The sequence below is a fragment of the Trachemys scripta genome, chromosome 1 (genome assembly GCF_013100865.1).
Source record: "Trachemys scripta elegans isolate TJP31775 chromosome 1, CAS_Tse_1.0, whole genome shotgun sequence".
NCBI lineage: Eukaryota > Metazoa > Chordata > Testudines > Emydidae > Trachemys > Trachemys scripta.
This window is the reverse complement of record NC_048298.1, coordinates 303813169-303828786: the sequence shown is the minus strand read 5'-3', so window position 1 is coordinate 303828786 and position 15618 is coordinate 303813169. Positions and strand designations below refer to the sequence as shown.

The 15618-nt window shown below is 42.6% G+C and overlaps 1 protein-coding gene across 1 annotated transcript in view; it reads left to right on the top strand.

The window, feature by feature from the left end:
- Positions 1 to 12695, top strand: part of NUP58 (nucleoporin 58) — a 55013-nt gene extending 42318 nt beyond the window's left edge. The window contains exon 16 of the mRNA XM_034758735.1: positions 11505 to 12695. Within this exon, the coding sequence (XP_034614626.1) occupies positions 11505 to 11674 (170 nt within the window). The 3' untranslated portion in view covers positions 11675 to 12695. The remainder of the gene's footprint in view (positions 1 to 11504) is intronic.
- Positions 12696 to 15618: the final 2923 nt, after the last annotated feature.

Here is a 15618-nt window from a genome sequence, read left to right as displayed (position 1 = left end):
CCTCTCCTGGAAAGTGGTTTTCTTAGTGGCCATCACTTCGGCCAGAAGGATCTCGGATCTCCATGCCCTCACATCAGAACCTCTGTACACAGTCTTCTTTAAAGATAAGGTGCATTTATGTCCTCACCTATTTCCTCCCAAAAGTGGCTTAGCAATTTCATAGCAGTCAGGCAATCTACCTACCCACCTGTCTTCTACCCGAAGCTGCATGTAAATAGGGAGGAACCACATCTTCACTCGTTGGATGTTAGATGCACTATGTGGCTTTCTACATAGAAAGGACTAAACTGTTCCAATAATTTACCCAGCTGTTGTAGCTGTATCTAATATGATGAAGAGTCTCCCAGTCTCTTCACAGACAGTTTCGTCCTGGATCACCTCATACATTCATACTTGTTATGACCAGGCAGGTGTTCTGCTATCAGCTAACCTGACTGCTCATCCCACAAAGTTGCAAGCATCAGCAACAGCATTCCAGTCACAGATCCCTACTCAGGATATTTGTAAAGCAGCAACCTGGTCATTGGTGCACACATTCTCCTCCCATTATACCATCACTCAACAGTCCAGGGATGATGCCAAATTTGGTCGAGCTGTCCTGCAGTCAGTATGTCCATGAATTCTGATCCCTCCACTGCTTTGGAGTCACCTAGAGTGGAATGCACATGTGCAATCACTCAAAGAAGGAAAAACAGTTACTAACCTTCTATAACTGTTGCTCTTCAACATGTATCGCACATGTCCATTCCACGACCCACCCTGCTGCCCTTCTGCATCAGAGTTTTCCAGAAACAACGAACTGAGAGGGTGCAGAGTTGGCTGGGCACTTTATAACGGCGCTATAGGTGCATGGCACCAGAGGGCATTCGAGCTGCCCCGGTGGGTACCACTGAGGGAAAAATCTTCCAGTGAGTGTGCTTAGGACGTGCACACACATGGAATGGACATGTGCAACACATCTCACAAAAACAGTTACAGAAGGTTAGTAACCTTTTTTCCCATTGAATTACTACGAAGTGCAAAACTTGCTTAATCTTCATAAGCAACTTTGTTACTTTAGTATTAAACATTTTTAAATGAATGGTATAAAAGGCTTAAGGCATGCAGTACTTTAACGTTTTGTATTGCAAAGCGGAAGTGTTCATTAAAACCCTGATTCGGCAAGGAACTGAAACATATGCCTAACTTTAAGCATGTGTTCAAAAGCTTTTCTGAACTGGGAGATCGATAAAGAAATGTTATGAATCACTTAAACCATATTGCAAATCTAAACTATCATTTAAATTGAAGAGATTATGGAAATCAAATCTCCAGATAACTTTAATAGTGTATAAATACATTAATCTTTGTCTGTGTCAGATGGCCTCTGGATTGAATGTGATTTTACAGTATAGATTTACTTTATGGAGTAACTGGGCTTGGATACACTTATTTAAAAAAAAAAAAAAACAATCTGTCATTTAAGTCAGTCTTCTTCCCCAGGCACTGTTTGCAGTACTTCAGCACTGAGACCATTGTTTTGTAGAACCTTGTGATTGTCCTAGGTAATGAGAATTGTATTTTGTTTCTGCAGCTTTTTCTTTAATCAGAGTCAGTAGGGTGGTTTGGGTCTAGGGGAGCATGTATGTGTCATTATTGCAGCTCTTGAGTTTAGATCTGACTCCTCTTCCCTAAGATATGTTACCATAAATTTCTTTCTAATCTGCCCATGTCAGGGTATTACCCCCCCCCCCAAATCTGAACTCGGGGGTTCATGAGAGACCCCCTAAGCTTATCTTCTACCGGCTTAGGTTAAAACTCTTCCAAGGCACAGTCTTCTGCCTTGGACAGATATAGCTGCCACCATCAAGTGATTTTCACAAATATTCAGGGAAGGGTCACTTGGAATCCCTATTCTCCCCCCACACAACCCCCCTCCCCCCCAAGCCCGTTCACCGCCTTTCCTGGGGAGGCTTGAGAATAAAATACCAACCAGTTGTCTTAGCAATGTGAGCACAGACCAAGCCCTTGTCTAAGGACTTTGGAATCAAAGGATTCTTTAAAAAAAAAAAAAAAAAAAAAGGTAAAATTTATTCAGAGAAACACATCTGAAAACTTAAGCTTTAGGGATTAAACACCAAAAATAACTTTCTTAGGGTTCAGCTTTAAAGGTTACAAGCAAAACAAAAGCACCTGGGGTTAGCACAGAGGAATCCACAAACCAAAACAACCAAAAAGTTTCCTAGTCACATCTGTCTTAACTTTTCCTATGCTACTTACGTATCTGGAGTTCCAAATTAAGAGTTTTCTAGGTATGATGCTGATGATTTCCCATAACTGGCTTAAAGCTTACAGCTTGTTGCTGCCTTCCCCTCTCTCCAGGCTGAGGGACCAAGAAAAAACCTCCCACACCCAGCAGTTTTTTTCAATTTGAAAGGGTATAGCCTCCTTATTGGTTCCCCTGGTCAGGTGCCAACTCAGGTTAAGCTTCTCTTAACCCTTTACAGTTAAGGCAATTAGGGTACAGTGGTTAAGGAGGATTCTATAGCTACTGACTATGGGTGTCCATAAAAGGGAGCTACCCCCCGTCATTTATCACAACCCATCTCTAGGATTCACAGATAATTCCCAACTTTTGATCTATTCCATGTCCAATTTAATTGTATAGTTTACACTGTCTTAGAATGAAAAATGTAGTTCCCCAAGTTGATCCTTTCTGGGCCCCACTAGCAACCTTCCCTCACTTTAATACAAAACACACACACACACACAGTTTAATATTTACTCACTGCTTCCACTAGCAGCCAACTTTTTACCCATACAACAATATATCTAGTAATGCAGTATCTTTCTATCTTATTTATATTTTATGCAATATTGTATCAAGTTTTCTTCTTCGATTGTGTCCATGTCGGTCCTACTTCATGCATGTATGCACCGGATGTGCACGAGATCAGAGCTTTGGAATAGTGGTATCTGTTAGGCCACCCTGTACCATGCATGTTCTCTTGCCCCCATCTGAGAGCATAAAGGGCAGAGCAGCAGGAACCATTCCTCAGTTTCTTCTTAGTACCCCAGCAATGAGATGGAACAAGCAGTGACTACCCACTACCTCTTAGCAAAATTTGCTTCTTTTAGTTAGTCCGTCATGATTAGTTCCCTTTAAATTCCCCCTCTTTTCTTTGTTTTACTGCACTGTTGCCAAAAGGGGGGGGGGGGAAAGTAACTAACTTTTTTCTCTCCACTTTTTGCTTAAAATGGCAGATTCAAAGCCCTCAGGCTTCAGAGCATGCCCACTGTGAGGCTCATTCCATTTACAGATGGCCAGAGCCGCTGTCTTTTTTTTTTTTTTGTCTTGGTGGGAGCCATGTTCCAGGCTGCTGCAGGGATACACTTCCTTTTTTGGCCAAGACAAGAAAATCCAGGGACAGTTGGATAAATGTATAGCTCCTTGAACAGTCCATGAGAAGGACTTCAGGCCATGAGAAGAGACCAGTTCCATCTTGGGAAGGGATCTCAAACTCAAATCACCATGAGGGCCACATGAGGACTAGTACATTGGCCCGAGGGCCGCATCACTGACACCTTTTCATATAAAGGTACAAAGCCCCACTCCCACTCCACCCCTTCCATGAGGGTCCGCCCCTGCCCCGCCTCTTCCCACCTGTAGAAGGGCGGACTCACCCCTGCAGTGCCTCCTGCTGGTTGTCTCCGGGAATTAGCTCATTTCAGTGTTGGAGCGCCCCCTGCAGGCCGGTGATCTGCCTGTCCTCTGGCCTCCGAGTCCCTCCCTGTGCCCTTTTATCTGGGGTGCTGCCCCCTGGCAGTACACCCCTTAGTATTAGGGTCTCCCCTCTCTGGGGAACCCCCATCCACTATCCCTACCTCATCTCAGAATAAAGCCACTGTCAGTCACCAACTATCCCCCGTTCGCTGGGGCAGACTGCAGTATAGGCCACTCATCACAGGTAAGGTTGGGTTTGGACCTGCTGCCTTGGCCTACCCATGGGCTGCCCTCTGCAAACCCCAGTACCCCTTGGCCTCCTAGTAGGCCGCGGCCTGGGGCTATCCAGGCTGGAGCTTCCCAGCTCCTCAGCCTTTCCCCAGCCCTGCTCCACTCAGGTACCCTATGTCTAGCTCGCTGCAGCCAGGCCCTTCTCCTTCTGAAGGCAGAGAGAGACTGTTGAGCTCCTGGCTCCCAGCCTTTTTATACAGGCCAGCTGAGGCCTGATTGGGGCATGGCCCAGCTGCGGCTGCTTCCCCAATCAGCCTTGTAGCTTTTCCTTTGCCCAGCCCTGCTCCCTGGCTGTTTTAAGCCCTTCAGGGCAGGAGCAGGGGACCACCCTGTTGCACCACCCCTTCCCCGCCTCCATTCCAACCCCTTCCCCAAAGTCCCCACCCCAACTCCAGCTCCTCCCTGCCCCTATTCCAACCCTTTCCCCAAATCCCCACTTCAGCCATGCCTCTTCTCTGCCTCCTCCCCTCAGTTCGTGGCTCCCCATTCCTCCCCCCTCCCTCCTGGAATGCGCTAAGTGCTGCCAAACAGCTGTTTGGTGGTAGGAAGCACCTGGAGGTAGGCAGAGGAGTGGGGAGTGGCATGCTGCGGGGGAGAGGGGGCCGGTGGAGGAAGGGAGCTTGTTACTAAGTCCCAGTCATCCAGTGTCCCTGCTAGCCAGCACACAGCACCCCAGGTCAGTACTAGCAAGAAGTCCACAGCACTGTCAGGCAAGAATATAGGACCATTGAAGACTACCTCAGTATTGGTTATCACCATGGCACTGAAGACTATTATTGCCTTCTCTAGGGAATGAATATCTAAACAGACAAATGAATATTACTCCCAGCACCAATCCCCCTCTGTCCACAAGGAGACATTCAAAAACTCGTTCTCCTCTGGGACTGGAGGACTGCGCCCAAAGACAAATGACACCAACTTAATTTCTGGCTCAGTACTGAAAAAGCACAGGGCACCTTCTGTGCTTACTCATGACAATGCTGGAAGCTATCGACGTTGGCACTCCCAATAGAAGCCTTAATTAATGGTTAAAGGTAGAAGCTAAGTCTCTGGCACCACATTCCACATCAATGTCACTACGGTGGGCACTCGTACACACCTCTGGTCTCTTGGTACTGAGTCCTCCTCAAGATCAGTGCCACGTCTAGAGAAAGTTTTCTCTTTTTCTCCTTCACTGGGGAACACCTTCATTCTGCCGTCTAGCGGTTTCAGTCACAGAGACCAGGAGAAAGCCTTGCTCTACAAACCAGGGATGCTCACTTCAGAGCCTTGACTCATCCATCTCAGGCATGGCAATGGTCTGATCAGCGTTACCAGAGCCAGGTGGATCCCTGTTGGTCCTATTGGGCATACTGACGACCTCCATCTAGAGTATCCAGGAGCTGGTCTCCATCTTACCACTCACTAAAACACAGGCCATGGTCCCTTTCTGTACCACACCCCCATCTGTAGACAGGGAGGAGCAAGAATAGCATTCACAGGAGAAACAGTCAGGTCCCAAGCTTTCAGATATGCTGCATTCTGCTGCTCCAGCCAGAATAGCACTGTCAATTAATGAGGGCATCTTAGAACCAGCTAAAACTCTATCAGGTGTCAACAACTTTGCTTCAGACTGCTTAAGGAATGGAAAAGGAGTACCAGTTACCCCAAAAGGGACAATTTTGTAACCACCCAATTCCAAGTTCATTAATGGTCTCTCTTCTGCCCACAAGAAATCTAAACAGTCTAAAAACCCTCCAAAAGACCAAGAACCAAATAAGCCTTTCTTCCAAAAAGGTCTAGTTTATTTGTCGGTGTCACCTCCGCTACGAATACAAACCTATCAAGTCGTCTTTGCAAAACCCTGTCCCACATCAGATAACTCCTGACGGCTCCAGAGAAGAGTTGAAAACCATCATTACTGAAGGTCACCAGTGATGCCTTACACTCCCTAAGGCCTCCAGGGCCACACTTTGCTCATTGAGCATCCTGTGCCTCAGCCCCAAATGACAGGCCCTTTGAGATACCAAGGGCAGTCTCAATAGAAGACCCTTACTTACCCTTAGCAACAGTCTTCTGAGTAACTGCCCAGAAAGAAACCAAGGTTCTCTCAGAGGAGCTAATCTTTCTTGGTCTTTGATCAGTCTTAGTCTGCTTCCAGACTGCAGGTATGACACAAGGTTTAAGAACCACAACAAAATCAGGCAAGAGTCATCCCCAGATCCTGCCTTCGGATTCTGGTTTGCTTTCCTCCATCAGGCTTGTACTGCAATTACAGCTGAACCAATGGATGCTGGAAGTGGTCTCATATGGTGCGCCATCCAGTTTGTTTCCTTGCCCCATTACCCTTCCCCATCCCTCTTCATGAATCCTTCTTACAAAAAGCTAAAAAAATGGCTTCCCTGCTTTGCTTGTGAGCCAAAGAGGAGGTACCTCTAGAGTACAAGGGAAGGGGTTTCTGCTCTTGATATTTTTGTTTCAAAACAAAAAGGGTGTCTTTTTCCTATCCTAGACTCGAGAGGACTAAACATATACACTGTCTCAGATTTAGGATAGGAATGCTCACCTTCTTCATCCCTTTCCTAGGCTCAGGACTGGTTTGTGGCTCTCAACCTCCAAGACTCCTACTTCCATACTGCAATTCAGGTAGCCTACAGGCAATATCTACAATTTGCAGTGAGTCTCAATCATTACCAATAGAATGTTCTACTGTTTGGTCTTTCCAGAGCAGCGACAGTTTTCACTAAGTGTCTGGGAATAGGGCAGCACAGCTGAGGAGATGATGAGGCATTCACATCTACTCATATATAGATGATTGGTTGATCAAAGACAGGTCTCATCAGGAAGTCACCACAGCCTGGATCTATGTCCTTCACCTTTTCAGACAGCTGGAGCTCCATTGAGAATTTTTGAGAGAAACTATCTCTGTTTGTTTATCACAGACAATAAAACTTACAGGTGCCTTAGTCAATTGCAAATCATTAAAGGCATATCTTCCAACAACAGAGTTCTGTCTATCCAAATGATCATTACCAGTATCAAAATAAATCCATCAACTGCAATAAGAAACTGCCTCAAACTTATTGGCCACATATCAGTTTGGCATGTATGGGACACCACTAGCCAAACTTTACCTATGCCCATTACAGTGTTGGCTAAAGTCTGTGTATCACCCCAGGAGAAATAAAATGGGTATTTAAATTATGGTCCTGCTCACATTTTATCAGCACTGACTGGAAGGTCAGACCTCAAGAGCATTCCACCCCTCCTCCTACAAAGATACTGATCACAGATGCATCAAGAACAGGTGGGGGCACACGTCTTGGCCATCTCCATATACAAGGAACTTGATCCCTAAAAAGTGTGACTCCACCCATATACATTTTAGAATTACAAGCAGTCGGATTAGCGTGCATTGCATTCATACCTATTTTACAGAATTCCACGATTCAGATTCTCAGAGACAGTACCATCAGCAAAGAGGTTCTTGCTTATCACTCCTATGTCAGGAGGCAATGAAAGTTATGGACGTAGTGCCAACAGCGGATAACCCAAGTAATTCTTCATCTTCTAGGAGTTGGCAATGATTTAGGAGACCTCCTAATCAGCCAATCCATTACCAGCCACAAATGATCTCTGAAGAACTCCATCATGTCAATATTTCACCAATGGGAATATCCCATTATAGACTTGTCATCAAACAGCACATAGTGTCCAGCCTGTTGCTCCAATGGAGACATGAGTCCAGGATTCTAAGACACTTTTTGTGTACCATGGGATCAAAGACTCATGTTTTCACCCATTACTTTGATAACCAAAGTGATATGCAAAATTCATACTGATCCTGATAGCCTGAATTGTCTCAGCCAATAAGGAGCTAACAGATCTCCTCAAGACATTTATTCAGCATCTAATACCACTTTCAGACTGTCCAAACATAGTATCACAGAATCAAGGTCAAATACTAAATCCAGACCTGAAATTGTTACATCTGACAGCCTGGATATTGGCTGGTTGAGTGCTATTGATTTACTGTTCTCTACAAGTACAGAAGATCCTACTGCAAAGCAGAAAGCATTCCTCAAGAAAAATTTATTCTTGTAAATGGAAAAGATTTTCAATTTGGGCAGCCCCACACAACCTTGACCTAATGGAGGCTCCTATACCTAAAGTCCTTGATTATACTTTGTATTTGAAACACTTTGGACTCTTAGTTCAGTTATGGTCCACCTTATAATGAGCTTAGCATGCCATTCTCCAGTACAGTCATGTTTATTTTCTCTCCCTTGCCTCCCTGTATCCAGCTTTTTAAAGCGGTTACTATATACTTACCTGCTAGCTACAAAACATCTTCTGGTATGGTATTTTACTATTGTTCCTACAAACCTCATGGAGACCCTCTCTCTGAATGCACTCCACACTACCTTGCTGTCAAGATGGCCTTTTTTGGTTGCCATTGCATCAACCAGGAAGGTCAGCAAAATAAGACGTTTTCATGGCTAGCCCTCCTTACACAACATTAAACAGAGGTTAGATGGTGTTGAGACTTCCTCACAAATTTATTCTCAAAGTTGTGTCAGGCTTGGATTTGAATCAATCTGTTAATCTTTCCATTTTCTTTCCAAAAGCCATAGTCTTCCGTGGGGGGGGGGGGGGGGGGGGTTGAAGGAGGGAAGAAAATCAACAACTTGGATGTTTCAAGAGCATTGTTATATTATCTTGATAGGGCAGAGCCCTTTAGGCAGACTCCCTAGTATTGTTTCGTTGCCATAAGTAGCACTTTTAAGGGGCACACCACTTCTTCCAGGAGGATATCTAAATGGATTAACCAGTGTATTTCAGTTTCTCACATGACTGGTACACCTCTTCCTCTAAACATCACAGCTCATTTCACTAGCACACAGGCTGCCTCTTCTGCATGCTTCAGAAACATCCCTACATCTGAAATCTGCAAGACAGTTATTCGAGTGATCCCTTTCCTTTTGTTACACTATGCCCATGACCTGGCCACAAGATCAGATGACAGATCTGGCAGGAAAGTGTTATAATCACTTTTTAATCAGTGGTAGTCAGAACTCCTCTATCTCACCTTTCAGATGGGGCACCTAAAGGGAGATCCACACAGACACATACCTGAAGAAAGGCGGGTTACTTAATCTACTGTAACTGGAGTCTTTGGTGGTGGTGTCATCCGTGTGCATCCCAGGACCTGCCCTTCATTGCCACTTTTTAGAGTCCTTATTACCTGGGATTCTGAAGGAACTGAGGGATGGTTGTAGTTGCTTTGCCCATGATGCTCTTGGATGGGGGGCACAAGGACATTGCAGCATGGCTCAACAGACATTGCTATTCAGAGATTGCAATCTCATGCACAGGAATCATATGCTAGTCCTAGAGTGGGATCCACATGCATATCTCAAAGAACCACGGTTACTGTAAGGTATTCTTTTCTTAAAAGAAAGATCAGTTGTGTGCATAATGAAGGTTTTTCCACCAAATCTGTAATTATAGCAAAAAGAGAACTATCTGGTTAATCTGATAGGTTGTTTTTTTAGTACATTTTGCATATGGCTTAATCCTTTTGGCAGAGTTAGATCAAACAAAAGTTTCACTGAATCCATTATTAAAGTCTAATCATATTCATGGCATTTCCTTGATCATATTTCTAATTTGATATGAAAAAGCAGTTGAATTAGGGATTAGTACTTCACTAATTCTTACTGTTCCATATATTCATAATTTTTAAGGCCAGAAGGGATCATTATGATCACCTAGTCTGACCTCCTGCATAACAATTTCTGCATCAAGAAGCAAGTACATAAAATATTTCAACATATGAAAATCTTCAAAATAAGTCATGAGTCAAAAGTGGTATCCCAAGAGCGAGGATCTGCATAGGCAGTAACTGAATTATCATAATGGGTTACAATCAAGGTGTAGGATATAAGTTTTATTTGCCTCACTCTTGAAGAGGCCAGTATAGCATTTGTACCTATGTGTGTTTCTATTTGGCATGAAGCACCCAGGTGATGGACAAAGTTCCAAATTGAAGTGTTCACACAGTTATTTATGCACAAGTCTTAAAGTGCTGTAGGATTTATTCCTTTAATGTAAATAACTTGAAACTGAGTTTCATGATTCTTTATTTCTGATACAAATAATTTTCAATAGAAGTGAGAGGACATCAAATTTGTGTGGAACATAGATAACTTTGCGACTCAAATGAGGCATATTTTGGAAGTAAATTAGGATGTGTTTTTCCAAACCTACAGAAATGTTTATAGCATTGTGGCAGTGATACTGAATATGAATATGGAGATGCTTTCATTTTATGACTTTTATACTTGTAACTAGTACTGGTTAAACTACTTGTTATAAATAATGCTCATTAAGGGTTTAGCTCCTTTTCTGCCTGTGAATAGCTTGTGAACCAATCCTAATTTCTGTTAATGTTTCAATTATTTGTGTTCAGTAAATGATTTTTATCCTTTTCATGATTGTTAAATAGATTAATTCACATATTCGTTAACGTGACCAATCACACGCAATCATCATCTCCCTGAAAGTTGTTAAACAGGAGAAGGATGAATAATTAACTTCTGCTGTGAATTGCAGTTATGAATCATGCTAATCTTTCAGAAAATCTTAAGATTCTTTAACACTTTCATAAATATCCAACTATTGTCCAAATACCTATGCATAACTAATATGACCTCACAAATCTGAGTGAACAGAACTTGGTGTTTTTACTTGCTTATTATTGCAAAACAGTTAGTATTTGACCAGTTCTATTTTGTAAATTCTTGAACAAAATTTCTCATGTTCACTTTCAGTCTAAAGGAAGATTGATGGATTTCATTTGTTTACTTTAGCAACATCTTCTGAACTATTCTTTGTTTTTTCCAAAGCTTGCTGTCTTTTGTACACAAATTCAAAAGGGCTTTTTTAAATAGCTAAAACTTGGCATGGATGTTTAGTGTTTACTTATTTCCCTTTTAGGTTAGGACCTGTGTTGCACATATTAGGAAGACTATGTGGTCTTGTTAAGAGGGCACAAGACTGTTAGCTCTCTTCCAGATATGCCATTTATCTGCTGAGAGACCACAGGCCAGTCACTTCACCTGCCTCTACTTCTCCCACCCTTTGTCTGGCTTGTCTAGGTAGATTGTAATGCAGAGACATGGACAGACATGCACAGTGCCTTGCAGAGTAGGGCTCCAATCTCAGTTGAAAACTCTAGATGCTACTGTAATACAGATAATAACAAAGTGAAATAACTATTATGCTATAGGGTATAGTAACTTAGATGTTACAGTGCAAGCACTGTATGCCTCTGATTCAATGCAGCAAATCTAAAACTGTGTGTTAGGAATGTGACATAGTATTGTGGGTCCACTTTGATATCTTCAGAGTAGTGTAATTACTAGTAATTCAATAAGTAACTATCCCTGGTAAATTTGGAGTGAGGGCAAATCTGAAGTTATGATTTAACTGACTTCTGATTTTAAAATATTTTTCCTTCCCATACAAGGCTTTGGCAGCTCAACTACATCTGGGTTTAACTTCAGTAATCCTGGCATCACAGCATCGGCTGGCTTGACATTTGGGGTGTCTAATCCTGCATCTACAGGTTTTGGGACAGGAGGGCAACTTCTTCAGCTGAAGAAACCACCAGCTGGAAACAAGAGAGGGAAAAGATAGACATACTGTTGGGGAAAGGGGAAGTGAATCAGCTTTGTTCATCCTAAAAGTCTATTTTTCTAAATGAATGCAGTAATTAAATTGCATCCCAGGAGATTTATAAAATTTTGCTACGTTTCCCTATTCTGGAATATGAAATGTAATCATATTGAACAACTATTTTCCTGTGAATAGAAACCCATTTATGTATTTTTATTTTGGTTCTAGTTTTAGAAATGTTCTATACTGCATTATTAAAGAATCTTGTAAAACCATCTATTTAACCTAATGGTAGTAGCAGAATATTTTTTGTTAATAAGCTTTATACCTAATGGTAGTAGCAGAATATTTTTTGTTAATAAGCTTTATACCATATGAATATATGCATATTTGGGTTTTTTGTACAGATATAAAATATATTCTAGTACAAATACTAGAGTTCATATCTTCTGTTCCTGGATATGGCCTTTAAATCTACTTCAGGGTGTTTCTTTGTGAATATAGATGTAAATATATATATATCTATCTATATATACACACAGTACAGTGCACACATTTGTGTGTATGTATTTGTATATATAATAAAAACACGTGAACTTTGCCCCATAGACAGAACTCTCCATCTTTCTTTGCTTTGTGTGTTCCCTTTTCCATGTTGTTTTAGGCTTCCACATCTTGATGCTCATAGGAATATCAAATAGTAGTCCCAGGCTGTAATATTTTTTGCAGCTTGTTTTTTAAAGACAAGCTGAAATAATGTTCACTATTGTATAATTCTGGCAAATAGTGTTTAATTGCCTGTTTGTCCTCAACACTTTCCTTTCTTCAGCTAGCAATCACTCCAAAGAAGAATCTGGAGAGACTTTCAAACAAAGGTGTTGTCACAGCTGGTGTTGCCAAACAGATCTCTCCTGGGCTGGGCTTCATTTCTGAGGCTGCTAGGCTTCAGGAGATTGCTTGGGGGCAGTAGGATGACCAGATGACAGAGGTCAAATATCAGGACGCGGGGGGGGAGGGAACCGAGCCAAAAAAAAAAAAAAAACCCTAGTGGGCGGCAGAGCAAAACAAAAAACAATGCCGGAGCACAGGAAAAACTGAGAACCCACAGGCAGCTTCACACCCCGCCCCCCGCCAGCTTGACCCCCACCAGCTTGCCTCCGCTCCATCTCCACCTTCCCCCTCGGGGAGGGAGGGGGTGAGCACGCAGAGGCCCTCCCCCCCATCAGAGGGACCTGCCAGGGGGCCAGGTGAGTCCCAGGCAGTGCTAGTCTTACCTGGAGCGGCTCCCAGGGAGCATCCAGCAGGCAGGTCCTGTCCCTCTGGCTCCTAAGGTCGCTTGGGGCGGGGACAGGGGCGGGGGGCTCGCTGCTGGCGCCTACAAGCCCCCCCGCCCCTGCAGCACACAGTGGGGAGACCTCCTCGCCGTCTCTGTGCGTGCCTGGGGAGTGGGGCTGCAGCACTCTGCAGGCTCCTGCCGGCGGGCAGGCAGGCGCTGGGAGTTCAGCTGAGCTGCCTCAGGGCCCAGGAAGAAGAGGTGAGCAGTGCCGGCTTGAGTCTTCCACCAGACGGTCCCCCGATATCGGGACAAAGTGCGTCCCAACCAATGTAAGGTCGGGACGCAGGACAAGTCCCCTAAAATCGGGACGTCTGGTCACCCTAGGGAGCAGAGAGTTGTGAAGCCGATGGTCTCTTCTCTCTGTGGGTGGTGGATGCAAACTGTGCCACTCTAATGAAAATTGTGGCTAACCATTCCAAACAGAGTTGATTCACACAGGGCTACTGGCATTGACTCTAAAAAGAGTTGCTTACCTGCCCTTAACACCCGTCGCTGCTAAGAAATAAAGTAAAACAGTATACTTTGAGGGTAAGCTATTGTAACAATAGAAATAGTACCAGTCTTACAAGTGCAGCAAACTTCATGTCAAGCAAACTTGGCACATGGGCTGCATCTCCAGCTCAGAGTGCATTAAAACAGAAACAACAGAAAAATCTCTTACAGAGTATATATGGAATTTTGGAGATAAGTGTAGCTTTTAATATAGAGGTTGTTTTGTACAGAATGTGCATCTAAGTGAATATTCACAGTCACTTTCACCAAGGCACCTTTTTTCTAAAACCGGTATTACGCATAATTTTCTAGTATGAAGTCAGTTGCTTTCAATTGTAAAAGTGTTGTCAAGTACTGTTTTGTATGTTCTGGAAGTAATGTCTGCATACAGCAATTACTGGCCTTTGACAAACATGGGGTTTTCTGTTGTTTGTGTTCAGAAATAAGCATATTAGTTTTGAACACAGAACTTTTCACTTTTGTACACTTTGTATGTTACTGCATCTAAGAGATGAGCATTTTCTTTGGGAGGCAATTAATGATGTGTGCGTTTTTGTTTTTTAAGGCAGAATTAAAAGCTTAAAAGTCCATTTCAACTTAAACCTTTTTCAAAACTTGCATTGGGCTGCAATCAAAATCCTGATATTTGTATTTCTTTGTTACTGCTTTTTTTTTTTAAAGTTAAATTTAAAATGTTGAACCACTGGACTTTCTTGTAATGTATTAATTTGTGAAACTAATTTTTTAAACTGTGTGCTGTCTTGTCCACATGTGCAACCTACCATTGTGTAAAACAATAAAAGAAATGAATGCTGTGATCCTAGTCATAATTATTTGTCTATTTGCAGAATCTGGTCCTGTCACCTTAGTTCTCTTGTATGTCAGATTTTTAAAAAAACTGCTGCAAAATCATGTTGATTTCTTTTGGATAATGTAGACTTGCTCTTATTAAAAATTGAGTTTTGATCTCTGAATTAAAATCTTAGGACTTTTGTCCATAATCCTTTATCTTCTCCCATATTATGTGAACCCAGATGATACCATACTGCAGCACAATGTGTGCTCTTGCCTTCTCATGAATGGGGGCTTTGCACTGTAAATTTAATTTCAAAACGAAGTGTTAATTTGCATTGGGTGCTATAGTCCATTGTCAGCAATAGTTTTGAAAGCTTTAGAATTTTGGACTGCACTATGCAAATAAGCTGCAGCACTGGCTAATTCGACAAATGGCAATAAGCAGCTGTGCCTAAGTGTCTCTTTTAAAATGAAATAGTTTGAACATTTGGTCTAATCAATTTTTCTTTTAAAATAAGAAACCTACCAGAGGAAAGGAAAGTATACAACGTTAACAACTGATTGAGCTCTACATATATAGGGCCTGATTTGCATGTATCTTAAGGCCCCTTTACACCCATTTGCACTACCAGAGACCACCATTTTGTCCATGTAACTCTCACTACAGAATAGCTAACCGCCAGAGAGTAATAGAGCTACCACTAGACTGGCCATTTCCTTGGTGTCCTTGCAATCCTTCCATACTCCTCAGTTTTTATCTCTTCCCTGTCCAGCTGGGGTCCCGCACCATGTGTGCCAAACTCTCCTGTTGTTCACTTGTGCTCCTGCCAAGCTGGCTTTTTCAGCCCCCACCAGTTTTTGTGCTCCCTTGGAAATTGGGGTAGAGGAGGTGGGAGGGAGGTAGCTCTGCACATCTTCCTTCTCACAGGGCCCTCTAGAACCTAAGGCCAACCCTTTACATATACATGTAAGTCAAATATTTGTTAAAATACTAAAGTTGTATTTTGAAACTAAATTACTTCCATATTACGTTTTTAAAATGTGGTTAAGGTTACGATTATTTTAGCTTTGCTTTTTTATGCTTTTGTCATCAGGGACAACTCTTGTACTGTTCATTTACCCCAACCTTTCATCATACTGTAGCAATATAAATAATCCAGCATCAGTAATGCCAGCTCTCCTATGATTAGTTCTAATATCTCTATAGTGAATGGCCAAATAGGAGCTTTGGGAGAGAAGCAGCTTCTCCTAGGAATTAACTTAGGAATTAAAGGCATTTACCTCCCCAGTGTATTTCTGCCTGTATTTGTAGAGTGGGAATCAGCATGACTTAGACCATACA